A 27,939-nucleotide genomic window follows, 5' to 3' on the forward strand; every position below is an offset into this window, starting at 1 on the left:
GGCAAATTTTAAAGTATGTGAATTATATCTTAACAAGTCTGTTATAAAAATATCCAATAATGCTTTGCTGGCATAAAATATTCATCCTTATTTATAAATCTGAGAATTTATTTCTAGTTTCAAAAAGCCCTTGACTTCTTCATATTGCTGTCAAGTTATAGATTTATTTCATCTGAAGTTCCATCATTTAGAAAAGTTCTTGAATCTTTTTGCCAAGTAGAGAATACTTTTGATTTGGACTCCATGCCTATATGGCCTAAGGAATCTTTAAAACAGGCAAATATCAAATGATGTCCCCATTTCCTAGACAAACTAGCAGATATTTGACCTTGTGTCCTAACTGCTAAAGTATCCATAATTTACAAAAATGATCTTATATGTAAAGTCTTTATTTTCAAAAGCCAAAGACGTATTCGTGAAGTGCATTAAAATTTAGGAGGATTAATTCAGACTGAGTTTTTCAAGTTCAGTTATCCAAATACAATTAAGGAAGAAAAGAATCTACCAGTTTTTCAAAAGAGAACAATAAGATTATTGAAACATAGATGTGGTGGTTCATATCCCCTAAAGCTGATTCCATGAGGCTGTAAACATTTTTATTTCATTCTAGTCCGTGCTTTGTATAGAGGGAGGATTTCTGACGTTGTTTGTAGGTCTAGGCCCAAACTTCCAGTTCAGACTGAAAACTAACAAGATGCACGGCTCTAGTGATGGTGAGAGACAGACCTGGGCATCTCTGCTACTAACTAGCTCTGAGACTTTGAGAGTTCCACAGCCTTCTTAAGCTTAGCATCGTTCTCCATAAAATGAGTATGGTAGAGGATCTTTGGGAATTTTCAGTTTAAAAATCAAATTCTGTTTATTTATTTGACTTTTGTTGACAGTCTGAGACATTCAGAATACTATTACCATGGCTAGGAAATCAATCCTTTGTTTTGATTAAATCTGTAACTGTGAGAAGATACGATCTTCATTACATTTCTGTAGCAAAGAACTGATCACGAGTTAAATGCTGAGAAGTCATTTATTATTATTTATTTGTAACAGTCTCCCAGAAAGAATAGTGTTATTCTAATATTCTAAAACTATATTTAATTTGATTTTTGCAAATAACTCCTTGGGATCTTTACCAAAAGCAAAATGGTTTCTGGGAAGGAGGATGATGGTGGTGGTATAGTCGCTAAGGCGTGTCCGACTCTTGCAACCCCATGGACTGTAGCCCACCAGGCTCCTCTGTCCATGAGGATTCTCCAGGCAAGAATACTGGAGTGGGTAGCCATTTCCTTCTCCAGGGGATATTCCCGACCCAGGAATTGAATCTGGGTCTCCTGCACCGCAGGCAGATTCTTTACCGACTGAGCGACAAGGGAAGCCCCAGGAAGGAGGGGAGGACACTCAAATTTTCTCCCGGTTTCTAATTCAATAACTCTAGTTATTTCCAGGAATGGCTTTTCTAAACAGCTAATAAATTATGTCATTATTTAGAAATGCCCAATAATGTGGTAAGCTTTGGGCAAGCATCAAGTCATTGCAAATTGGCTTAACAGATGCCAAAATCATATTTTATATATATATAATTATATGTATATCAGAGCTGCTGCTGCTGCTGTTAAGTCGCTTCAGTCGTATCCGACTCTGTGTGATCCCATAGACGGCAGCCCACCAAGCTCCCCCGTCCCTGGGATTCTCCACGCAAGAACCCTGGAGTAGGTTGCCATTTCCTTCTCCAATGCATGAAAATGAAAAGTGAAAGTGAAGTCACTCAGTCCTGTCTGACTCTTAGTGACCCCATGGACTATAGCCCACCAGGCTCCTCCGTTCATGGGATTTTCCAGGCAAGAGCACTGGAGTTGGGTGCCATGGCCTTCTCCAGTATGTCAGAGCTAGTTACTATTTTTTTCAATTTCTATGCAACAGCTATGGCAACAGCAAAATGGAGACTTATATATCACCTCCCATACCCCAGGTGAGGTTTCTCTTCATACTGCCCAGTGCAAACCAGGAGATCTTTGCCTACATGCTATCCCTCCACTCTCCCATATCCCCTTCCCACCCACCTCTGTACACTGTAGTTTAGTTTCCTAAATGAAGCTGAGCTAGAAAACCAGGTTAAAATTTAGAATTACTGGACTTCCCTGGCGATACAGTGGATAAGAATCCACTTGCCATTGCAGGGGTGAAAGTGAAAGTCGCTCAGTCATGTCTGACTCTTTGCCACCCCGTGGACTATACAGTCCATGGAATTCTCCAGGCCAGAATACTGACGTGGGTAGCCTTTCCCTTCTCCAGGGGATCTTCTGAACCCCGGTCCCCCCTATTGCAGGTGGATTCTTGACCAACTGAGCCACCAGGGAAGCCCGTGGGTAGCCTGTCCCTTCTCCAGGGCATCTTCCTGACCCAGGAATCGAACCTGGGCCTCCTGCATTGCAGGTGGATTCTTTACCAACTGAGCTGTCAGGGAAGCCCCCCAAAAAGTGGATGCTGGGGCTGCATGGGCCAGAAATGCAGGGGACACAGGTTTCATTCCTACTCCCAGCAGATCCCACATGCCTTGGAGCAACTGAAAATGCATGTGACACAGCTTCCAAGCCCACACTTTAGAGCCCGTGAGCCACAGCTGCTGAGCCTGTGTCCTGCAGCTACCGAAGCCAGTGAGCCTAGAGCCTGTGCTCCGCAGCTGGGAAAGCCACTGTGAGGAGAAGCCCGAGCACCACGGTGGAGTAGCCCCTGCTCAGGGCAACTGGAGAAAACCTGTGCGCAGCAGCGAGACCCAGTGCAGCAAAAAACAAATGCTAAATGAATAAACAAACTATTAGAAAATAAAAACAAAAAGAACTTAAAATGGCTAGAGATCTGCACCAGAAATTTCAGCACAGGGAAAGCAGTCCGCAGTCTCCAGCTCCCAGAACCTCTTCCGCCTTCCCTTCCAACTTCCTTCCTGCTCCATGAGGGCCCCCTGGGAGCTTGCCTGTCACAGTACAACTGCACATCTGGGCTTCATCCACAGCCTCTGCGAATACCTGTTCTTTGACCACTGTTGAGCCTCGGCCTACATCATCAACCCTTAGGAACCTGAATTTGAGAAAGAGGTCCATAGAACCACTAAAGTGGGCTGCACTCAGAGAATTCCAGAAGATTTCTTTGTGGGGGAGGGAAAGTAAACTTTAGCTGGTTACCTCCTCTTGCTCTGTAGGTCCCTATGAAGTGATCATTAGTGAACATCAATCCCTAAAAGGTTAATTGGCAGATACAATAAGGGAAATCATATTTATTGAGTTTTAGGGCCTAGTAAAAATAAAATGAATAGGACATGTATGTTATTGGTAGAGTTCTTGGCTTTTAGGATTTCTCATACTAAGTTTTGTTGCCTTCATCCCAGTTTATAGAGAATAAGTCTTCCTTTGTCTTAGCAATAACTCCTTTATTTGCTTTAGATGACTTTGTTTTCTTGACCACTTTATCTGCAGAGAGGGAAGACGGGAATCTCTATGCCCCCTTAATATACCACCATTCTGTGTGTCTGAAATCTCATTTTTATTTATTCTTTATTATATTTCCTGTGACATCCCTGCCCCTTATTAGCCCTGTGCCTTACTCTAAGCATTGTCCCTTACTTAGAACTAATATGAGCTACCATCTGTTAAGCTTCCTTCCATGGGCTTATGGAGACTCAAAGAGGTTAAATGGCTGAGCCAAAATCCTCATCTAGTCTCTTTGATTCCAAAATCCATGTTCTTCCCACCATAGCACATGACTGCAATTAACTGAAGATGAATAATTGAACATGTATTTAAGAATCTATAAACACAGATCTTTGCCAACATCCCATGCCAGAGTGTTAAGAACACAAACATACCTAAGTGGCCTCAAAATTATTTTGGCTTTTCAGGAAATGACTGACTGGCATTAATTGGAGGTCTAGGCAACTTATATGGAAAGATTATAAAGATTAAATAATATTGGCTTGAAGATAATGTCATTCTCTGATTAGAAAGTAATGCAGTTCATTGTAGAAAATATGGGAAATATAGATACATATAAAATAAATTAGGATTGCTCACAATCTTATCAATAAAAGGATCTATTTATTATGTTTCTTCATAGTCAGTGCATGTTTTTACATAGCTGAACTTTTCATCCTGCCTTTTTCATTTAGTATTACAGTATAGGCATTTTCTTACATTAAATATGTACTTTGTAAACAGTTTAAATAGGTGCATAATTTCATGTTATATAACATTATTTAACCTTGACTCTACTTTGGATATTTAAGTTTATTACATTGCATTGAATATCTTTGTAGAAAGGATCTAAAAATTTGATAGCTCTTATGGGTGCTAGTGGTAAAGAACCTGCCTGCCAATGCAGGAGACACAGATTCAATCCCTGGATCAGGAAGATTCCCTGGAGGAGGGCAGGGTAACCCACTCTAGTATTCGTGCCTGGAGAATCCCAGAGACAGAGGGCCTGGCAGGCTGTAGCCTATAGTGTTGCAGAGTCAGACATGACCAAAGTGACTTGCAGAGAAAGCAAGGTTAACGTAGGCCCAGATCAGTTGTCACACATTTCTTGCTTTAAAATGCTTGAAAATGAGCTCCGGTGCTCCTTTTTGCATACTTTTTTATTTTTTTTTTTAATTATAGATCAAAAGTTTTCTTTTACATGACAGTGGACTGAATTAACAACAGTTTTAACCAGGCATCCAGAGAGGTGTTCACATTCAGGATCAGTGTTGCTCCAACACTCTGAACTAAGATAATTAACAACTCAGCCTCCGGCAGGTTACCTAGAATTTGGCTGTAATGACCCAGGTGTTATCTGAATTCAACCCAAATCATTTCTGTTAATTGTTATGCAGGTTTCCCTGGTATTTAGAATACAAACATCAGGACCATAATTTAAATCTACCTTATGCTGCTGCTCATTAAAACGTTTGTCTTATTTCCCTTCTCCTACCCTCCATTAACTCCTTTAACTATTAACAGTCTAATTTTGTAGCAAATTACCAAAGAGAAAAACAGACCATTAGAGAAAGAAAGTAATGCTTCCTTTCAGAAAACAATGAATTAAAGAATGGATCAGTAGCTACTTTCTTTGTTCATCTCTGTATTAAAACATGAATAAACTCTTTGATATTCATTATCCCAGGACTTCCCTGGTGGTCCAGTGGGTTAAAACTCCATGCTTCTCATGTAGGGGGCCATGGGTTCGATCCCTGGTTGGGGAATTAAGATGCCATGTGCCACGCAGTACAACCAAAAAAATAGAAAACCCACGCCCCCTGCTTTAGAAGCATGGAGTTTTACCTCATCTACCCTGCATTTCTCCTCTGACATTCAGACTGGGACATTAAACATGCAAATCTGAGTTAGAAAACAGAAAGGGCAGAGCCACTTTTGTATGCATGTGGGGAGTGAGAGGAGTTTCAGCATTTTCAGTGGAGTGGGGGGAAATAGCTCAAATGGGTTGAGGTGACTTTCAGACCTACGTCTGTGGCAAGTCACTGAAGTTGGGGAAATAAGTGAAGTGACATACAAGAAGTAAAGCAAGTACTTATTAAACAGACACTGAGTCTTCCATTATTCTCCCACACTTTTGTTAACCCATTATTTCTGTAAGTATTTACTGCGTGTTCTGTTATGGATCAGACACTTGGAGCTGGGAAGAGAGTTGAAGACAAGCAAACAAACAGATGTGTGCCCTGATCAAGGTTCAGTCCAGGTAGCAATAAACATACATTTAGAGCTGAATGAAAGGAAAGTACAGAAGCTGTGAAAAGCTGTAATAGCATGACCTGATCTCATCTGGGGCACCCAAGGGAAGTCTTGTAAGGAGGAGATATTTAAGTGAGACATAACGAGTAAGCATTAGCCAGGGATAAAGGGCTGGAGAATACATGTGTGAAGGTCTGAGGAGAAATAAGGCTGCGAGGTCCCCAGGACTGGAGCTGGTGAGAGAGGGATGACAGGGCTGGAATGAGAATGGAGAGGTGGATGTGAGAAATCAGGCAGAGCCTCCAGCGTCACAGTGGGTAGTTTGTTCTTTATCCTTCTAAAAGCAGCATGAAACTTTGGATTTTCAATGAGAAAATGGCTGAACTAAATTGTTATCTATAAAGATCACTCTAATGATTGTGGGAGTCTGGCCTGGCTGACAAGAATCCATGCGGGGAGAGCAGCTTAAGAAGCTATTGCAGTAATTCAAGTGATAAATGACAGCAGCTTGGTTTAAGATGCTGACAAAAAGACTAAGAGAAGCGGATACATTTTGAAATACACTTAAGGGGTAAACTTGATAAGGCTTAATGATTCATTGGAGTGGCGTGTGAGAAGTAGTATTCCTTCAAATAAAGCATCAGGGCTTTCTCTACCCTGGACCCCATATCAGATACAGTAAGTCCCCTGCACACAAACCTTCAAGTCGCAAACTTTCAAAGATGCAGATGTGCATCTGGTCCCAACAAGGAGCCAGAACCTGTGCCATTAACATCAGGCATGCGAGAAATTGCAGCTCGCCCTCTGTCTCCTCTTCCCTGGTGACTCAGTCGGTAAAGAATCTGCCTGCAATGCGGGAGACTTGGGTTCGACTCCTGGGTTGGGAAGATCCCCTGGAGAAGGGAACAGCTACCCACTCCAATATTCTGGCCTGGAGAATTCCATGGACAGAGGAGCTTGGCAGGCTACAGTCCTTGGGGTCGCAAAGAGTCAGACACAACTGAGCGACTTTAACTTCATTCACTTCACTTCGCTGTGTCTCCTAGGCGACCATCCTTCAGCCCTCTCACCTCCTCTCCCCCCTCCCTCGACAATCAGTAACTCTTCTTGCCCGTTGACTCAGTACCAGCCCCTCTATTGGAGAAGAAAATGGCAACCCACTCCAGAATTCTTGCCTGGAGAACCCCATGGCCAGAGGACCCCATAAAGTCTATGGGGTCACAAAGAGTCGGACACGACTTAGTGACTGAACAACAGCCCTTGTATGCCAGCTGTTGTACTGTACTACTGTATTTTTCAAGGACTATACTATAAGGCTAAAAATGTTTTCTTTATTTTTATGTGGTTTTTTTTTTTTTAATGTATCATTTGTGTGAAAAGTATTATAAACCTATTACAGTGCAATACTATATAGCCGATTGTGTAAGTTAGGTCCCGAGGCTAACTTTGTTGGACTTAATATATTGGACTTATGAGTGCATTCTCAGAATAGAACTTGTTTGTATGTAGGAAACTTAAGAGTGTATACATATCATTGCTTTCATAGAGTTCACTATCTAGTGGAATTATCAAAGGATGGCTTTGAGCTGGGCTTCCCTGATGGCTCAGCAAGTAAAGAATCTACCTGCAATGCAGGAGGCACAGGTTGGATCCCTGGGTCAGAAAGATCCCCTGGAGGAGGAAATGGCAACCCACTCCAATATTCTTGCCTGGGAAATCCTACGGATAGAGGAGACTGGCAGGCTACAGTCCAGAGGGTCACAAAGAGTCGGACACGACTGAATGTACACACATGACTTTGAACTACAGAGCAGAACAACCGGCAAAGACCAGTGGAGAGGCATTTGGGAGTCAAAGTTCCATTTCAGACACAAGTTTAAGATACCTGTGAGGAATTCAAGTGGCAATATCAAATAGGCAATTGAATATACAGGTTTAAGGACTCTAAGAGATCTGGCTGGGTACATAATTGTGAATGTTTAAAGCTAAAGAAATGAAGAGATTGCTTTGAAAAGCATATGGAATAATAGAAAAGGACCTAGAACTATCTTGAATTATTCTAAACTCTTAGGTGTAAATTAAACCAGAGATTTTTAAACTGAGTAATGCATACCCCTGGGAGTACCTAGATAGATTTATGTGACTCAATTTCCAGATCTTTTATTTGACCAGCCCAAAAAGTAACCTGCAGCTTCATACTGGTTCTTTTTTCTCATTTTACCGTTAAAGATTGCTCTTCTCCCACTTTTAAAATGAAAGCTATATGATCTACCCATCCAATATCCTACTGTGTCTCTGTTGCCACTTACTATTATTTACTATTCAGGTCAATTTTTCTACTTATTTAACAGTACAATTTTATGACTAGATGTAAATAAGGATCTGAGATATTGTTGCCTAGAATGAGAGAGTCAGTGTCTCTAGTGATTGAGTGGTTGATCTTTTTAAAAGTCAAGTTTTTTTCTCATTCTTTGCCTTAACAGAATTGAAAAGCAATTGTCATCTGATAAGTAATCACAGTAATTGTCATGATAGATCACAGAATTGGGGGCATATAACTTGGAGGGAATTCAAAATTCTCTTCCCATTCCCATGCATTCATTGATGCGAATTGATCTTAGATTTTTCCTTTGTAGAACTGAAAAATATGAGTTCTGAATTTTGTCTCATTCTACCTTAAATTCATATTCATTAATGGAAACAGGAGCTAATTTTTAAAAGTTCTACTCACCCCATTAAGAAACAAATCCACAATACAGTTACCTTTTCATTGTTTTAGATTTATTCATTGATAGTCATTCAGAATAACCTAAGTCGTTATTTTGATCAATGTGTAGTATTAATAATCATCATGATAACTCCAGAATGCTGCTGCTGCTGCTAAGTCATGTCAGTCGTGTCCAACTCTGTGCAACCCCATAGATGGCAGCCTACCAGGCTCCCCCCTTCCCTGGGATTCTCCAGGCAAGATTGCTCTTTAATGCTGATGTCTTATATAATGAAAAAAATTTGCATATGTATAGGATTTATATTTCCTATGCATTTATGTTTCAAATAATTATGTTACAGTGATCCATATAAGATGTTCTAACATAAAATACATAAAGGTAGAACTCTATGGGAGTAAAATGAAAACATAAGAAAAATTAAAAAAAATATAAAATGTCAAACTGCTCAAAAATAATTTGTATCTTAAATTGGTAATCATGGCTTTCAAATCGATAAATACTTACATTCTAGTATATACATTTGAAATAAGGATGTGACAGTTAAAAAATAAAATTTTACAATTCACAATAGGCCAAAAAATCATATCTTCTGTTACTATTTAAATGTATGAGGAAAGGAAAAATTAGAGGTCAACTTAAAGCATACAAAACAAAGGATAGTTTTGGTTTTTTTCCCTTACTTCTGTTTTGTAAGCATGAAGATCAATACCTTGGAGAAGAACTAAAATGAAAATTTAAAAAGGACTGAGCAGAGTGGTAGGAATACAAGCAGAAAAGTCACAGAAGCTAGGAGAAGGAGGGCTGCAAGGAGGAGGTGAGCAGTCAGCCTTAACACTGTTGAGAAATAACTAAGACGAGGACTAAACAGGTGGCATTGGATTTGACCAAAATTGGATTATTGGTGAGTTTAATAGGGACATTTTCTGTGCTTTTCTTGGTGGGGCCATTGTGAGGGGACTCCTATTTGAATGAGACAAAGAGAGGTTAGGGAGAAAGAAATAAGAGAGTATTTGTAAACAGTCCTTTGTTAATAAACTTGATCTGTGAAAGGGAAAGAGGACATAGCCACGGGGAGATACCAGGTCGATGGAAGGCTTTTCAAATAGGAGGCGATACCAAAGTATGTTTGAATGCTCAGAGAATGAGTTAGCTGAAGAGACTGGGTTTGCATGATGTAAAGAGATTAAATGATTAAATGAGGTCTTTAGGAAAATTTGAATGGATGAATCTTGGTGTCAGAAGAGACACTTCCTCCACTGTAATAGGAAAAGAGACACAGTCTGGGTTTCCATGTAGTCAGGAAGTGCTGGAAGTGATGTAGAAGAGGAGGGGTTTGGAGACTATCATTGCAGAATGGACAGCAAACTGACCAGGGTGTTTGGAGATCCTGAATTTATAGGGACTTTGGCCATTTGTGGTGGCTCAGACAGAGAATCTGCCTGCGCTGCAGGGGACCCAGATTCAATCCCTGGATTGGGAAGATCCGCCAGAGAAGGGAATGGCAACCCACTCCAGTACTCTTGCCTTGACAACTCCATGGACATAGAAGCCTGGCAGGCTACAGTCCGTGGGGTTGCAAAGAGCTGGACATGACTGAGTGACTAATACTCACTCAGGGCTCAGCTGCTCTGGAAGAAGCAGTGAGGAAGATGGAGAGTTGGGTTCAGTCAGGGCTGAGGTTTTGCAGACACTTCTCACAGAAGGACTGACAACAGTGTGAAAAGGAGTGATGAGTGGCAAGAAAACAGGAGCATTTGAGACCAAGGGATAAATGTTATTTAAGAGATAATATTCATCTCTTCTCTGCTGTGTGAATTTGAGTAAGTTACTTATCTAACCCTCAGTTTTTCCATTGAAAAAATGTTAAATATCTGTCTAGTGTAGTGTTAGGCTTTCAGTACAAAACAATATATTGTTGGGGTGTTATATAAACACTAATTGTTCCCAGACAATACTACCTTTGTTGTCATAGGAGTCCTAGGAGATGTGTGGTTTTACTTTTGGATCTTTTTCTGATCTGTATCTTCTGGAAGCTTCTTGCCTCTCTGCCCTGACACTCATGGCTTTTTCTAATAAATTCTTCCATTAAATTGCCCCTCAGAGAGGCCCCTCTTCACCCGTGCTGTAAAACAAAGCCCCATAGTCCACCTGGACAGTTACACATAGTGTGTGGATGACTGACAGCAAAGGGTATGTATGTATTTTAAAAGAGAAATTTATTAATTCAAATAAAACCCATTTACTGAAAGCAAGAAGATACTTTTAGCAAAAGTGCCCTTCATGATGCCCCTAATTCTCCAGGTTACCATCCCTAGGTCTCTGAATTTTACCTCCATATCTGGGAAAATCTGTAAAGGACTGAGCATACCTCTTATAAACACCAGTTCAACCATTAAATCAGGGAGCTCCAGTTCTAGTTTTATGAAATCACAAAACATCACCCATAATTTCAAAATGTGTCATGAGTTTTCCACCCAAAATTAATTTGAATTTATGAAATGTGATTTAGCTTAGGAAAAGATAAGGGGTGTGGATACTATGAAATCACACAAACAATAACAACTGATTTACGGTAGCTCAGAAAAAGGTCCGGGAACAGCTTCACTAATCATCTACCCTCAAAAATTAGTATCTCCAGGCAGTTTAGCATTTTCTGCTATTTAGAGAATTGCTCACAGTTTTTGCCAGTGCTAAGTAATTCCAAAAATTGTGGGTTTGGATTTAAGCAGGTCTTAAAGCTAGAGCTGTCAGAGTTCAAATTTGAGCAGACTGGATATACTTCATTGTGGACAAACCAAATTCAAACTAGGTAGAACTACAATTCATTCCTGCATTCATTTGGAGTTCAACTATTTATTGAGTTTCTGTTATGAGGTTTGCACTGTCCCAGGCATTAAACATAAAATGGTCAACAAGATAGGCAAGATTTCTGCTCTAAGGAACTTATATTTTTGTCTGTTGAGCAGAAGATAAATATACAAAATATCATAAGCCATAAATGTTATGGAGAAAAATAAAACAGAAATGTAGATGAGTAACTGGTGCTTCTGTTACACTGAGTCATCAAGGAAGGTCTCTCTCATGAAGTGGCCTTTAAGGGAAGATCTCAATGACTAAAAGAAGCTGGCCAAGCAACAATAAAGGACATGACTTTCAGAGCTGAGGAACAGTAAGTACAAGCACTCTAAGGCAGGACTGAGCTACGCACATTCTAGAAACTAAACTAGGGCCAGTGTAACTGGCATGAAGGGGGTTGAAGATGAAAATGGTAGAAGTTGAGAACACAGGAGGAAAGGAGAACCAGGGCTTTGTGAAGCAGGAGAGGGGCTTGGATTTTATCTTACCTGGTACAGGAAGAGCTTGAAGAGCTTAAGCAAGGGTCCAGTGACACCATCTGATTTAAATTTTGAAATTATGTACTCTGACTTCCATGTAGAGAATGTACTGTGGAGAAGAGGAGTAGAAACAGTAAGTCAGTGTGTCCAGGTAGAAGTGGTGGTGACTTGGACTGCGTGGTGGTAGCAGAAATGGAAAGAAATTGATGGATTGGGACATATTATGGAGTTAGAAGTAACTGATGTTGCTGATGGAATGGGTATGGAGGTTGAGGAAACTAAAGAAATATGGAAAACCAGGTGGGTAGTTCTTATTGCATGAAAATCTGTGTTAACCTCTGGGGATATCAGAGAGAAAATTAGAGATAAGATTTCTGCATTCATAGAGCTCCATTCTAGTGAAGAAAGTGAAAGTGAAGTCACTCAGTCATGTCTGACTCTTTGCGACCCCACAGACTGTAACCTACTAGGCTCCTCCGTCCATGGGATTTTCCGGGCAGAGGTACTGGAGTGGGTTGCCATTTCCTTCTCCAGGGGATCTTCCCGACCCAGGGATCGAACCCAGGTCTCCTGCATTTTAGGCAGACGCTTTACCGTCTGATATGATAAATAAGAAAATATAAGAAGATATAATAAATTAAATAAGAAGATATAATAAATAAGAAAACAAATGAATTGCGTTACACAGTTATCTTATTTGTTATTGACTTTGTACAAATTCTGAAATTGTTTTCCTCTAACAACCAATGAATTTACTAACCATGAGATATAATATTTATCATTTTAAGAATCTATAAAAATATTGAAATTTTTCTCTTAAATATTGAAATCACTTTCCATCAAATAATGTGTATTTGCTCTACATGAGTAAAATCACACAGACTATCAACTGGCTCAGAAGATACTGCACATTTCCAATGAGGGGTAGGGACGTGGAGGCGCATCTCTTATATGCGTACTAAGTGATGAGCAGTTCAAATTAAGAGGCAAGATTACAAGCAACTTGCTGCAAGGTACACTTGAATTCTTGCTCATGATTCAATTCTTTCTATGAAATTGAGTTCCAAGAATTAAAATAATAATATGAATAATAAAATCTTGAAATTAACACCTAAACTCTTAAGATGAAAGACGTGTTTAAGCTAGAACTCGTCTTACATGTAAGTGATAAAGGCTGCTGTCCTTGTGATGTGCTTTGCTGCTGCTGCCGCTGCTAAGTCGCTTCAGTCGTGTCCGACTCTGTGCGACCCCATAGACGGCAGCCCACCAGGCTCTGCCGTTCCTGGGATTCTCCAGGCAAGAACACTGGAGTGGGTTGCCATTTCCTTCTCCAATGCATGAAAGTGAAAAGTGAAAGTGAAGTCACTCAGTCGTGTCCGACCCTCAGCGACCCCATGGACTGCAGCCTACCAAGCTCCTCCGTCCATGGGATTTTCCAGGCGGGAGTACTGGAGTGGGGTGCCATTGCCTTCTCCAGTGATGTGCTTTGGGATCTTGTAAATTTCTTCCTCCCCTCCTCTTACATCTGGGGCCATCAGTATCTTTCTCGTTCACCACTGTATCCTCAATGCCTAAACAGGACCTGGTGCTCTGTAGGTGCTTAATAAATATTGTTGACTTTGTGTATATAATTATATCTTTCAATTAATATTTGAGATCTTATCTTTGGTGATCAATTTTTGTTTAAACTTTCTCTCCTCAGAGATGTTCTGTTTATTTCTTTAATACAAATATGCCAGTGAATGACAGCCTTAGGGTGATTGAATTTGAATTGATTATACTGGAGAAATGAGAGGACATGAAAAGACACAAAATTCTCATGGGATAAAGTCACTGGAGGGAAAGTATGGACACTGGCTACATAGGTGTCATTATCAGCTTCCCCACTTCTACGATTCATTCATTTATTTATTAGACATATATTCAATGCCAGCTCTGTGCCTGGCACCATAATAGCCGCTAAAGCTGCCAAAAATGAGATTTCTCTCCTCAAGTGATTCATAATTTATAGATAAACATTTAAAAAAAAATTTCCTCTTTTCGTCCCTTCCCACATCCAATCCATCAGTATGTCCAGTAGATTCTAATTAGCCTTCTTCTCTGTCTCTTTTGCTCTATCCTGATTGCCACTGGTCTAATACAGGCTGCCGTATCTTTTATCAGGATTACATAATAGCCTCTGACAACAATCCTTGCTTTCTTTTGCCCTAACCCCATCTAACTGTGTCTGCATATCTATACACTGTACCTAGAGCATTCTTTCCAAAACATTATTCTAGCTTTAAGTACTGTGATGGCTTTCCATTGTCTTTATATTCAAGTCCAGTTCCTTAACATGCTTTACAAGGGCCTTCAAGACTTGATCTCTGCTCCTCTCCTCACCAGCCACTCAGCTGTCCCTGGAACACTTTTCCCTGTCTTTACTCACCTGGCTAACTTCTGTTGGACCTTCAGTTCTCAGTAACATCAGTTGCTCCAGGTTTTTCTTGGCCTTCCTAGTCCTAACAAAATCTTTCATTATATGCTCCTGCAGCACCTATTGCCATAGGAGTTACTATCCTGAATATTACTAGTTTGTTTGACTGTCTCCCCCTATTAAACTGTAAAGCTACCTCAGAATGGGCATTAGTCTTGAAAACTGAGTAAAGTTCAGGGGAATGTGGCATCTGGAGGTGGCTGTTCTAGGCAGGGGGAGACGCCTGAGTCATGACTTGCATGGTGTTTGCAGAAGCTATAATGGAATGGGAAGAGACAGGGCTAGGGAGTTGAGTAGGAACTAGATGGTGAAAAGACTTATGTGTTATGTGAAGGTCTTAACTTTATCAGAAAAGGCGTGTGAACTCACTCTGGGCTCTGCAGAGCTCTGCAAACAGTGCTACCCCTGTCCTTTATGTGAATTAGAGAAGAAACTTCAGCAGACACAATGGTCAGTGCTAGGGCACTTGGCTTGGAGAGCGGGCTTGTCCTCGATTTCTCTCAGTACTCACTAGCCCTTGCTCAATCATATATGACGCCCTGACTCTGGATTCCTCACCCTCTGGGGGGTCACAAGTGAGGGCCTTCCAACAGCCTCTGCTGTGATTCCTTTCCCTCTTCATCACAGAAGCCACAGAAACTCTGCCTTTGTTATTATACAAACAATTATAAACATACAATGTGTCTTCTGCGTAATATCTCATTTGTAGAAAAGGTTTGCTTAGATTATTTTATTGGAGTATAGTTGATTTACAATGTTGTGTTAGTTTCAGGTATACAGCAAAGTGAATCACTTACCCATATATCCACTCTTTTTTAGATTCTTTTCCCATCTAGGCCATTATAGAGTATTGAGAAGGGTTCACTGTACAGTATATACAGGGATGTGCAGTATATCCCTGTACAGCTGTACAGCAGGTCCTTATTAGTTATCTGTTTTACAATAATGTGTATATGTCAATCCCAATCTTTCAATTTATCCCTCCCTCCCCCCAACTAAATACTTGAAATTCTGTAGGCAATGGAAAGCAATCAAAGACTATTAAACAGAGGAATAAGGCAATCTGGTATATTTTCAATAATACCATTCTGGCCAAAAAAAAAGTTGGAAGATAGATTTTAGAGGGCCAAAGTAGAAACAAGAAGACTAGTTACAATTTTTTTTTTTTTCCCCAGAATCTATGTGATTGACAGGAAAAGCCACACTGGGATAAGTGGGTATAAAGGAAAAGTTTGAATCTAAAAAAAAGTATGTGACGGATTGGATGTGTGGCTGAGAGAGGAAAGGGACCCCCCCAGTTTTGGGTAGTGGAATGATTTACTTTGATAAAATACATAATTGTGAAGTACATAGTTGTCCATGGAGGGAGGACAAGGATAATTTGGCATTCAGCTTCGAGTACATTCCAGATTTCCAAGGGGGCAGGCTGAGTTGACCTTGAATTTAGATTTATAGAACACTAGAGCTAGAAAAGAATTGTAAAATGAGGGAATTCAGCTTAAACCGAGATAAGGAAAAAATGCCTTACTTAAATGGAAAGTGGCGGGATTAGAATTTACCTCTGGTTTATGACTCACTGTTTTCCCCACCATACCATGGTCCTTCTTGTGCTTCTCAGCTTTTCACTGAAGTGTTCATCCGTATTACAAAGCCAAATCAAATTAGACTGTGAAAATATAAAATTATCAATTATATATATGCTGATCCATATCAATTCCTTAGATTGGAGTAGAGGAAAATAGGAATCAAATCCAACATTTGAAAATGTGTTTTTAATGTATAGTACTTAATTTTCGGTTCTGTAGGGGTACCAGATCAATCTGTAGCTTTTCAAGGGGAGTCTATCATGCATTTGCTTTTCAGACATTGTAGGCAGTGAGGACTTGAATGATTAGGAAACATTTCATGAGGCTGAAGAACACAAGCTTGCCTGGAATGAGGCTGGTTGGAGTTGGGCATTTGGGAGGCAGAAAGTAACATGAAAGAAAATGCAAAGGCTGGAATGAGCTTGTTATATTTTCAGGCCACTGAGGATGTTTGGAGAGGAGTTTGAGAGCATAAGAGGCTAGAATTAGAGGCCCTTCAATGATGCGCATTGATTCTAAAGTGACAGCTGTGTAGCAGACACCAGGATTACAAAGATAAACACAGCTTTGATTTTATATAGGTTAAGTAACTCAGTGAGTTTTGAGGGGAGAGGAAATAATGATAGGGTTGCTTTAGGAAACTGATGGAGAAGGAAATGGCAACCCACTCCAGTGTTCTTGCCTGGAGAATCCCAGGGACGGGGGAGCCTGGTGGGCTGCCGTCTATGGGGTCGCACAGAGTCGGACACAACTGAAGCGACTTAGCAGCAGCAGCAGCAGGGAACTGAAGCTGAGCTGGGCTTGCATGTGGAATATGTAAAAAGGGACTAGTTAACCTGGGATTGGGAAAGCCAGCTAGAAAGCTACTGCCTTAATCCAGATGGGAGGTACCAGGACCTCGTTTCTTGAAACTTGATGTGCTGTCCTGTCTGTGGACAGAGTGTTAAGCTGAGTGGACTAAGTAATCACCAGTCCTATGATCTTTTCTCTTTGAAATTCCTACTTAGTGCCTCTTTTCCATATTGTACTCACCCAGTTACCTGGCTCAGGGATTGTTACTGGACTCCGTTTTCTGGCAAAGTGCTGAGAGACCAATCACCGATGCTGAAATAGCAGTTTCTTCCCCCTTGTGAAATATTGTGATCTTTCCCAGATGACAGCCTCAGAGAGTCCTGCAAGCCTTTTCTATAAGGGCAATGAAGTGGCAAATGGAGAGAGAAAAACAGTATATACACTGTAGGGGATGGCCTCCGTGGATCATAAATTCACGTTACTCTCACCAAGATTTAGAGACAAGAGCAGGAGCCCTGTTTCTTAAAATACAGAATGGAGTGGCTATCAGTTGGCCTTTGCTATAGGAAAAGAGTAGGCAAAGGTCTCATATAACATAAGTGCTGGAAAGTGGCTTGCATACACAGTCACGTGGTGTAGCAGCTGTGGGCTCCTGGTCTGTATTCCCTTAGAAAGTCTTCATTCCAAATAACAGAGCTGCAGCATTGAGGAAGTGTGGTTCAGAATCAGAACTTCTAGCACTGTCGCCTGGACTATATGAGACTGAGCAGTCATGTTCATTTTATTTATTCATTTATTTTTGGTTTGTTTTATTTTTTGTGGTTTTTTTTAACTTTCTATTTTATACTGGAATATAGCCAATGAAGGAGAAGGCAATGGCACCCCACTCTAGTACTCTTGCCTGGAAAATCCCATGGGTGAAGGAGCCTGGTAGGCTGCAGTCCATGGGGTCGCTAAGACTCGGACATGACTGACAGACTTCACTTTCACTTTTCACTTTCATGCATTGGAGAAGGAAATGGCAACCCACTCCAGTGTTCTTGCCTGGAGAATCCCAGGGATGGGGGAGCCTGGTGGGCTGCTGTCTATTGGGGTCGCACAGAGTCGGACACGACTGAAGTGACTTAGCAGCAGCATAGCCAATTAACAGTGTCGTAATAGTTTCAGGTGGACAGCCAAAGGACTCAGCCATCCATATACATGTATCCATTCTGCCCCAAACCCCACTCCCATCCAGGCTGCCACATAACATTGGGCAGTCTCCTGTGCTATACAGTAAGTCCTGTTCATTTTAGAATGAACCACACAGTTACAGTTCAGTCGCTCAGTTGTGTCCGACTCTTTACAACCCCATGGACTGCAGCGCACCAGGCCTCCCTGTCCATCGCCAACTCCTGGAGCTTGCTCAAACTCATGTCCATCGAGTCGGTGATGCCATCCAACCATCTCATCCTCCACACACTAGTCAAAATTTTTAGTGGTGATTATCAGAGTATGGTCCCAGAGCAACAACACCATCATCACCTAGAAACTTTTTACAGAGGTGAATCATCTCTCCTGCTCCAGATTTGGTAAATCAGAGACTCTCTGGGGGTAGAGCCTAGCAATCTATGACTTCATAAGCCATCCATGTGACGCTAATGCACACTAAAGTTCGAGGACCATTCTAAATCTAGTTCTAAAGTTTAGAAATCTAATTCTAAAATTGAGAACTAGATTTTATTATTTGGCTTGGCTTTACTAATTTCTAGTATACTCCTTAATCCTACTGATGGTCAGCAGTTGAGATTGGTCCTTAAATAAGCCCAAAATTATTTTTAACAAGCTAGAAAGAGATGGATGGTGCAGTGCATAAGTTTTGAGTTTACCTACATGAGTTACTGTCATTACGGATCTCTTTTAGCTTCAGTTTCTGTTGTAAAATGAAGGAAGCAATATCTACCTTTCAGTGTTTCTCTTTAGATTAAACGATATATGTTGTTGTTTAGTCACTAAGTTGTGTCTGACTCTTTTGTGACCCCACAGACTGCAGCCTGACAGGCTCCTGTCCATGGGATTTCCCAGGCAAGAATACTGGAGTGGGTTGCCATTGCTTTATCCAGGGAATCTGGAGTAGGTAGCCTATCCCTTCTCCAGGGGAAATTCCCAACCCAGAAATCGAATCAGGGTCTCCTGCATTGCAGGTGGATTCTTTACCAGCTGAGCTACCAGGAAAGCCTGGTACTTCTTTCTATGCTGCTGCTAACTCATTTCAGTCGTGTCCCACTCTGTGCGACCCCATAGACAGCAGCCCACCAGGCTCCCCCGTCCCTGGGATTCTCCAGGCAAGAACACTGGAGTGGGTTGCCATTTCCTTCTCCAGTGCATGAAAGTGAAAAGTGAAAGTGAAGTTGCTCAGTCGTATCTGACTCTTAGCGACTCCCTGGACTGCAGCGCACCAGGCTCCTCCGTCCATGGGACTTTCCAGGCAGGAGTACTGGAGTGGGGTGCCATAGGTTTGCTTTAATCCCATCTTCTTGCAAATAAGCTTTTGCCGCTTTTCAGTGTGAAAGAAAATTACCTCAATATGTAGCTTTCAAACTTCTATTTCTCATGTTTAGGTGGAACCTCTGAATCTCATAGTTTCAATTCCAGATTCCCCAAAACAGGGACTGTCAGACTCGACAAGTGATCCATAATGAGCTGTATGAACCCGTCACTCCTCCTGCAGCCCTATGACTGTTTGTTAGAGAAAAAGGCCTGGTACATAACACTGTATTAACACACATCCAATGCTTCCAAAACATTAGTTCGTTTCCTTTCCTGGAAAACTGTTAAATTATGCTGATTTTTATTACTTTATTCTTAATTTTAATGGACTAATAGCGCCTAGGGAAGTCAATGAAATAAATGAATTTTTAAGGTGAGATGTTTCAACACGGAGGAACCTTATGGTGGGACTTTAAATATACCCACTGAACTCACATGCATGTCATGAGAGGACAGAGGCAGGCAGCTGCTGCTGCTGCTAAGTCGCTTCAGTCGTGTCCGACTCTGTGCGACCCCATAGACGGCAGCCCACCAGGCTCTTCCGTCCCTGGGATTCTCCAGGCAAGAACACTGGAGTGGGTTGCCGTTTCCTTCTCCAAAGGCAGGCAGCAAACAAACACAATTAAGTAGATTTAGAAAAGATCATAACAATCTGAAGCCATTTGGGTCAACTTGTGTGTGTGTGTGTGTGTTGTGTTGTCTTAACTTTCCTCTTCTCTGGCATTGTAATGCATCTGTCTTTTCTTAAATGAATTTTGGGTATTATTTGTTCTTAGCCTACCTTACCCTACCTTTAGTGACTCTAGGAATAAAAGAAAAGTTAGGCATTTTTCCTACCTTGAGAGCTTTTCTGGTATCATTATAGTTCACATAAAAATCTGTGCAGTTATTCTTTTTAAACAGAGTCTGATTTTTATAAAGGATTGATTGATCTCTTTAGGCACAGACAGTATAATTCCCAGCTTATGTTTTCCATCTGATAGTGTATTGCCTCATTTCATTCAGCACATTAAACATTGATCAGCTTTCTCCACGATGTGACCCTTTGGTCTGTAATTAATTCGTCTATTTGACAAGGAGAATAGGACTGAGTAGAGACATTAAAGAATAAGTTAGTTAGCACCTCTCGCCATCTTAATAACCAGTAAGTTTCAAAATTAAGTTTCAGACCTGTGACCTAAAGCCTCCTTTTGAATCAAGCCTTGAGCAGGTCTGAGTGTGGCTGAATGTGATTACACGTGAGGGGTGGGGCAAGGACAGGGTAGCCGTGGTGGGGATTCTGCCAAGTGTGATGGACTTAAAAAGCTTTCTCCAAGGCTACCATAAAGCTGAAATTTGTATTAGAACAACTGACTGTTTTCTTGATGGTAGAGGACACGGAAGTTGAAAGGGGAATTAAATTACACTCCATAAAACTTACCGAAAGCCTGATTTTACATTTTTTCTTCCCCCAAATCCCATCTTTGCATCTGTTCCTGTCTCCTTCATATAGAATTTTAAAACTGCTTTCAGTATCCTGACTGTAGCTCTCTTCCTTTCTGTCCTTTTAGTCTTTTTCTCCCCCAGTACAGTCTCTTCGTGTCCTTTCTTATGCAAATGGTTCTTGTCTCTTTCATAAGTGTAACAGCTTACTGGTTTTCAGGCACCGTGCTCAATATTTCACATATATTGTTGAATCCCTACTGCGATTTTATTATCCCTATTTTCACATGAAGAAACAGGCTTTGAGATGTCAAGTGACTTACCCAAAGTCACACATCGTCTGAGTTCTAGAGCAGGGACGAGATCCCAGTTGTCTCTAGGTACAGCCGATGTTTCCAGTCCAAGTTCTCAGATTCTCTGTGATGAAGTATGTTCACTATAGAACTTTTTGAAATAACAAAGCATAGAAATATGCCTTTTAAAGCGTCCATGCTATCCAAATCCACAAAGAAAAGAGATGAAACTTTGTTATCTTTCCTTCCAGTATTTTTTAATACATAATAAAGATATTTTTTAAAAATTGAACACAATCATTTGATGATCATTTTTTAAAATTTCATTATTGGTGCATAATTGCTTTACAGTGTTACGTTAGTTTCCGCTGTACAACAAAGTGAATCAGCTGTATGTATACATTCCTTCCCTATTGAGCCTCCCTCACACCCTGCCCACATCCCACCCCTTTAGGTCATCGCAGAGCACTGTGCAGAGCTCCCTGTGCTGTCCAGCAGTTTCTTTCTAGCTATTTATTTTATACATGGTAGTGTATACGTGTGGTGTATGTGCGTCACGGTGGTGTATACGTGTGGTGTATGTGCGTCACGGTGGTGTATACGTGTGGTGTATGTGCGTCACGGTGGTGTATACGTGTGGTGTATATGTGTCAGTGCTACTCTCCTGATTTGTCCCATCCTCCCCTTCCCCCATCTGTGCCACATGTCCATTCTCTACATCTATGTCTCTATCCCTTCCTTGCAAATAGGTTCATAATGAATTAAAATTCTTAAAAGAATGTATAAGAATCATAAATCTTATTTACAACAGAACATACTTTAATACCTATGAAAGAGGGTAGATATTACATATTATTTTAAATATCTTCAAAGTAGAATAAATAATTATAAGTATTATTTGACTTTCAGTGATACCATATCATATTCCAGAGTATTTGTCTAGTGCAAATTTTAGGTAAGATTTTGTGGACATGTTAGTGATGAAATGTTCTTTTTTGTTTCTATGAATATTTATTAATAGCAAGGAAATATTCCAGAATGTCCAAAGAAAATTATTAAAATTAAATTTGTTTTAATCCTGGGCTTCCCTAGTGGCTGAGATGGTAAAGAATCTGCCTGCAATGTGGGAAACCCATGTTCAGTCCCTGGGTTGGGAAGATCCCCTGGAGAAGGGAATGGCAACCCACTCCAGTATTCTTGCCTGGAGAATCCCATGGACAGAGGAGCCCAGCAGGCTATAGTCCATGGGGTTGTAGAGTTGGGTATGACTGAGCGACTGACACTTACAATTTTTAATCCTGTGAACAATACTCATCTATAAAAAGGATGTCGTAGACTTATATTTGAAATAGCAAGCACTGAAAGAGCGAAGCCATTGTCTACTTAAAAAATAGTCATGACCGAAAAGTTGAGAGTTATATTTTATTTGATGGAAATTTTTAGAACTTAAGCCCCCAAAGCAGCATTTCAAATAGCCCTGAGTGAACTGCTCTGAGGAGGCAGAGGGGAGGAGTCAGGTTCTTTAGAAACTTGCAAGACCAGGCAGGTAGCCTGAGAGTCAAAAGTATTTTTGTGAATTAAAGGAAACCAGATATCTCAAGTTAAGGAATTTAGTGCTTTTCTATATATGGGAAGATGCAAGAGTCTGGGATCAGTGAAATCACTCCTTTCATATGCTTCTCAGCTATCGGGGGCCAGTATGTGTTTCTCACATCCTGAATTCTTCAGTGCTCATCTTAGGGAGTGGCTGCAGCCTAATGGCTGCCAGATTGCAGGTACCCTTCCTTCCTGAATGCCCCTAGGGCTCAGAAATGCACACTGAGAGGCCTGAATCACTGATGATTGTGACATACTTGTTTACTGACATGGCGGGAATACTCCATTTGTCACCATCAATTTAATTATACTAATAAAGTAGGGAGGAAAAATAAAATAAATAATAATAAAGTAGGGAGGAAATTTGTATGTAAATGACTTTATAATACAATGGCTCAGTGATATGATAAAGGCTTCACATTTTACTGAAACAGAGTATTATTTTAGTTTGAAGCTAGTGATATATTTATATGTTTCAAAGTGAATTCAAATGCTGCCTTTACTCACAGAGATTATCTACTGGTAGAGAAAGCAAATTCTAAATAGCCATGACCCTCTAGCCAAATGCTATTTCAAGTGATTGGGAGGAAGGAAAGTTGAGTGCCCTAGTTTGGCTTGATATTCTTTCTTTTTAATTTTAAGAATTTGAATATAAACACTTCCCCTCACATTCCCCTTTTTTCCTTAGTTAACTCTGAGTAACTTTGTATCAGCTTCAGTTCAGTTCAGTTCAGTCACTCAGTGGTGTCCAACTCTTTGTGACCCCATGAATCACAGCACGCCAGGCCTCCCTGTCCATCACCAATTCCCAGAGTTCACTCAGACTCACATCTATCGAGTCAGTGATGCCATTCAGCCATCTCATCTTCTGTCGTCCCCTTCTCCTCCTGCCTCCAATCCCTCGCAGCATCAAAATCTTTTCCAATGAGTCAGCTCTTCGCATGAGGTGGCCAAAGTACTGGAGTTTCAGCTTTAGCATCGTTCCTTCCAAAGAATACCCAGGACTGATCTCTTTTAGGATGGACTGGTTGGATCTCCTTGGAGTCCAAGGGACTCTCAGGAGTCTTCTCCAACACCACAGTTCAAAAGCATCAATTGTTTGGCACTCAGCTTTCTTCACAGTCCAACTCTCACATCCATACATGACCACTGGAAAAACCATAGCCTTGACTAGATGGACCTTTGTTGGCAAAGTAATGTCTCTGCTTTTGAATATGCTATCTTGGTTGGTCATAACTTTCCTTCCAAGGAGTAAGCGTCTTTTAATTTCATGTCTGAAATCACCATCTGCAGTGATTTTGGAGCCCCCAAAAATAAAGTCTGACACTGTTTACACTGTTTGCCCATCTATTTGCCATGAAGTGATGGGACCGGATGCCATGATCTTCGTTTTCTGAATGTTGAGCTTTAAGCCAACTTTTTCACTCTCCTCTTTCACCTTCATCAAGAGGCTTTTTAGTTCCTCTTCACTTTCTGCCATAAGGGTGGTGTCATCTGCATATCTGAGGCTCCAGGAAAAGACCTAACTGGGTTGGAATCCTGTCACTGTTGTGACCAGCATTGTGACCTTGCCAGTAAAATTTCATTGGTGTAAAATGAGAATCAATGCTTCATAAATGGTTTGACTTAAATACAAGCAAATAAGTGAAGTGACAAGAATGATATGATATGGCACATAGTAAACCCTTTAAAATTTTCAATTTCCATCCTGTTTACATTCAACAAATCCTGAAGCACATCTTGAACCCACCTATCAATAGCTGCAACTCTCTTGTGTATGATCTGTTACAGTTTACACATATGTCCACTTATTTGTATGTTTGGTTACTCTCTTCACTAACTCTAGGCATGTTACTCTCTTTTCATGGGAAACTAAAATTCAAAAAAGTTGAAGTGACTCGACCATGGTCACACAGCTGATACACAGCTGCAATGCAAATCCAAACCTCCTGACTGCTGGTCCGGTGTTTTTTGTGGGTGTTTTTGGGATTTTTTTTTTTTTAGTGCACTAAAGCTGCCAACTTTGTCCACATGTTTAGGAAAAAAACATCTGATTTAGGCTGTGATTTCCTCACCCCAACATTTGACAATTAAGGATTCCACTGTATACAAAAGGAAAAAATTGAGTAGAGTTTGAAGAGCTATAGCATCCAAATTTTTTTTTTTAATGTCAGTTACTCCCTTCTATGGAAAGCTATGTTTTAAGATATGATTAGTATGCTGAGCATAGGGTGATGGTAAACATTATGTTTTGGCATTATCATGAGATGACAAAATTACCCACTCTCAAAGGACCAGCTGCTGCAGGGTGACTGGCACCCGTGATGCTTGCATTCTCAAAACTATTTTAACGGGTAGTTTTCCATGATTTTTTTTAGTCAGTCAGAGAAGAAATGTATGTGTAAACCTATTAAAGCCATAGCATCTGTTATGATGAAATGACACCCTGGAATCTTAGCTCAAGAATTTGAAGCTAATTAAGATTCATATTGAACCAAGAGTCCTATACCTCACTTCCTCAAACAGACATAGAAAAATTATGAACAAAAAAGATAGGAAAATTCTTCCCATACTTTTTATATAATATATACACTGCTGCTACTGCTAAGTCACTTCAGTCATGTCCGACTCTGCGTGACCGCATAGACGGCAGCCCAGGAGGCTCCGCCGTCCCTGGGATTCTCCAGGCAAGAACACCGGAGTGGGTTGCCATTTCCTTCTCCAATGCAGGAAAGTGAAAAGTGAGAGTGAAGTCGCTCAGTCGTGTCCGACTTTTTGCGACCCCATGGACTGCAGCCTACCAGGCTCCTCCGTCCATGGGATTCTCCAAGCAAGAGTACAGGAGTGGAGTGCCATTGCCTTCTCCAATATGTTATCATTTAAATTGATATGTACAACATGCATGAAACTATTCATTACGTTAGATGTATGTGTCCTAAAAGGAAAGAACAAATTTTGAAATAGGAAGACGTAAGATCATACCCAGTCTCTAATCAAATTGCTCACAACTTTAGACAAAGAACTCAACTACTTGAAACAGCTCTCCTTTGTGTGATGTGGATAGTAGATCTTCCACAAGATTATGGAAGAAATCCAGCAGTTAAGGATATTATAAATCAGCAAATTAGGCACCACTGGGGTGGGTGGGATGAACTGGGAGAATGGGATTGACCTACATAACTACCCCATATGTGATGTAGTCCCAGTCAGAGTGGACTGGAGTTCAGAACAGGACCTGACCAGTAGGGTGGTCAATCTTGGGAAGATTGGGAAGGCTGAGGGGTTCAAGGTTTTCTTGATTTCCTTCATATGAAGTATTTCTTCCAAATATAAATATGTTTAATTGCCATTGTCCTTTCCTTCCCCACACCTTCAGGTTAGATAGTCGTCATATTCTTTCAGAAATTCTCTTGGACACTCCTGACTTTTGCCTATCTTCCTTTCTTTCAGGGTCAATGACTGTATCTTACGGGTGAATGAGGTGGACGTGTCAGAGGTTTCCCACAGTAAAGCGGTGGAAGCGCTCAAAGAAGCAGGGTCTATCGTTCGGCTGTACGTGCGTAGAAGACGACCCATCTTGGAGACTGTTGTGGAAATCAAACTGTTCAAAGGGCCTAAAGGTAAAAGAAACATAAACAACTCACAATAGGATACCAGTGACAGACTATCTGGTTACAGCTTATGCCATAACCCACCCACAATGTACCCTGTTCTTTTATTCTCTAGGACTCAGTGTTGACCATGAGATTTGAAATCCTATGATGATAGAATTTTACAGAAAGTAAAAGAAGCCAATACTGTAACTATGAACTCAGAGAAGGAAGCGATAGATTTCTAAAGAAATTTTCTCATCTAAAGTTTTCTATGAATTTTTAACCTTACTGGACCATCCTGACTTAGCTGGCATGTTAATACTTTCTAACTTTTCAGATGTAAATGGTAATTTCTCTCCCTTAGTAAAACAGTAATGTGAAAAATAATCATTTGAATAGTCTATCCTAAAATAATTATTATATTTTTATGACACTTGTGATTAGTTTTGGTAATACTTTTACCCATTTTATTTAATAAGTACTACATAGCATTTTATACTTGTAATAGTCAAAATAAGTTAAAATTTATTTTTTGAAATGTTCACAAATCTCTTGAGATAACTGCAGTTACTTTGGGGAATCATATGAACAGTGAAATGAATCATATGAATTTCTAAGAAGAGAACTTTGAGTTCTGCTCTTCAGAATGACGACATTTAATATTAATAGGATTTCAGATATTTTATAAAAATCTAATAACTTAAAAATTTAAATATTTTAAAAGATTATGACTAGAGAGTCACTGTACTCTTTTAATAAATTATTTCTCTTTCCCTTAAAATCTGTGTAATCTCTAATACTATTATTGTTGTCATTGCTTAGTCTTTAAGTTGTATCTGACTCTCTTGCAATCCCACGGTAGCCCACCAGATTCCTCTTTCTATGGGATTTCCCAGGCAAGCATACTGGAGTGGGTTTCTATTTCCTTCACCAGGGGATCTTCCCGACCCAGGGATGGAGCCCTCATCTCTTGCATTGACAAGCTGATTCTCTACCAGTGAGCCACCAAGGAAGCCCTCTAATGCTACCTGTGAATTTAAAAAAATAAGCATACTATCTTCTCTGGGAGGTACTGGTGGGTGGTATTTAAGATCTCAGACCCAAGAGTCAGGCAGGATGGAGTTTAAAAGCCTAGCTCAGCCACTTACTAGCACAGTGACATTGATTAGACCAGCCCCTCTTGTTATTAAATGGGAATCATAATGGTAGCTTCCTGGTGCTATCACAAAGGGATTTTCCCTAGTGGCTCAGACAGTAAAGATTCTGCCTGCAGTGCAGGAGACCCTGGTTTGATCTCTGGGTCTTTAAGATCCCCTGCAGAAAGAAATGGCTACCCACTGCAATATTCTTGCCTGGAGAATTCCACAAACAGAGAAGCCTAGCGAGCTACAGTCCATGGGGTTGCAATGAGTTGGACATGACTAAGCCACTAACACTTGTGCTTTCAATGGTAGTATCCCATTGGATTTCTGAGAATTAAATATTTAATATGTGGTGAGTACAGAGCAGGAACACTTGCTGGTTGAATGCAAACTCCAAAGTATCTGAGCTGGAACCCTGGCTCTGCAGTTCACTAGCCATTTGACCTTGGTCAAATTTCTTAACCTCTCTGAGCCTAATTTTCTCATCTACAAAATACAGATAATAATAGCATTTGCCCCTTGAAATATTGTGAGGATTAAATGAGTCAATATACATTAAGTGTTTAGAGTAGTACCTGGCACAAATTGACAGCAAATATTTACTATATATATGTGTGTGCGTGTGTGTGTGTGTGTGTGTGTGTGTATTAGTCGCTTAGTCTTGCCTGACTCTTTGCATGGACTGCATGCCCACCAGGCTCCTCTATCCATGGGATGGATTTTCCAGGCAAG

At 40.5% G+C, this 27,939-nt stretch overlaps 1 protein-coding gene across 3 annotated transcripts in view; it reads left to right on the forward strand.

The window, feature by feature from the left end:
* DLG2 (discs, large homolog 2 (Drosophila)) overlaps nt 1-27,939 on the forward strand; it is a 2,340,373-nt gene that overhangs the window by 1,633,808 nt on the left and 678,626 nt on the right. For all 3 annotated transcript variants that reach the window (XM_010853191.1, XM_010853193.1, XM_010853192.1), the window contains one exon: nt 25,923-26,092. In XM_010853191.1, the coding sequence (XP_010851493.1) occupies nt 25,923-26,092 (170 nt within the window). The remainder of the gene's footprint in view (nt 1-25,922; nt 26,093-27,939) is intronic.

This window comes from Bison bison, unplaced genomic scaffold (genome assembly GCF_000754665.1).
Source record: "Bison bison bison isolate TAMUID 2011002044 unplaced genomic scaffold, Bison_UMD1.0 scf7180017864324, whole genome shotgun sequence".
Lineage (NCBI taxonomy): Eukaryota > Metazoa > Chordata > Mammalia > Artiodactyla > Bovidae > Bison > Bison bison.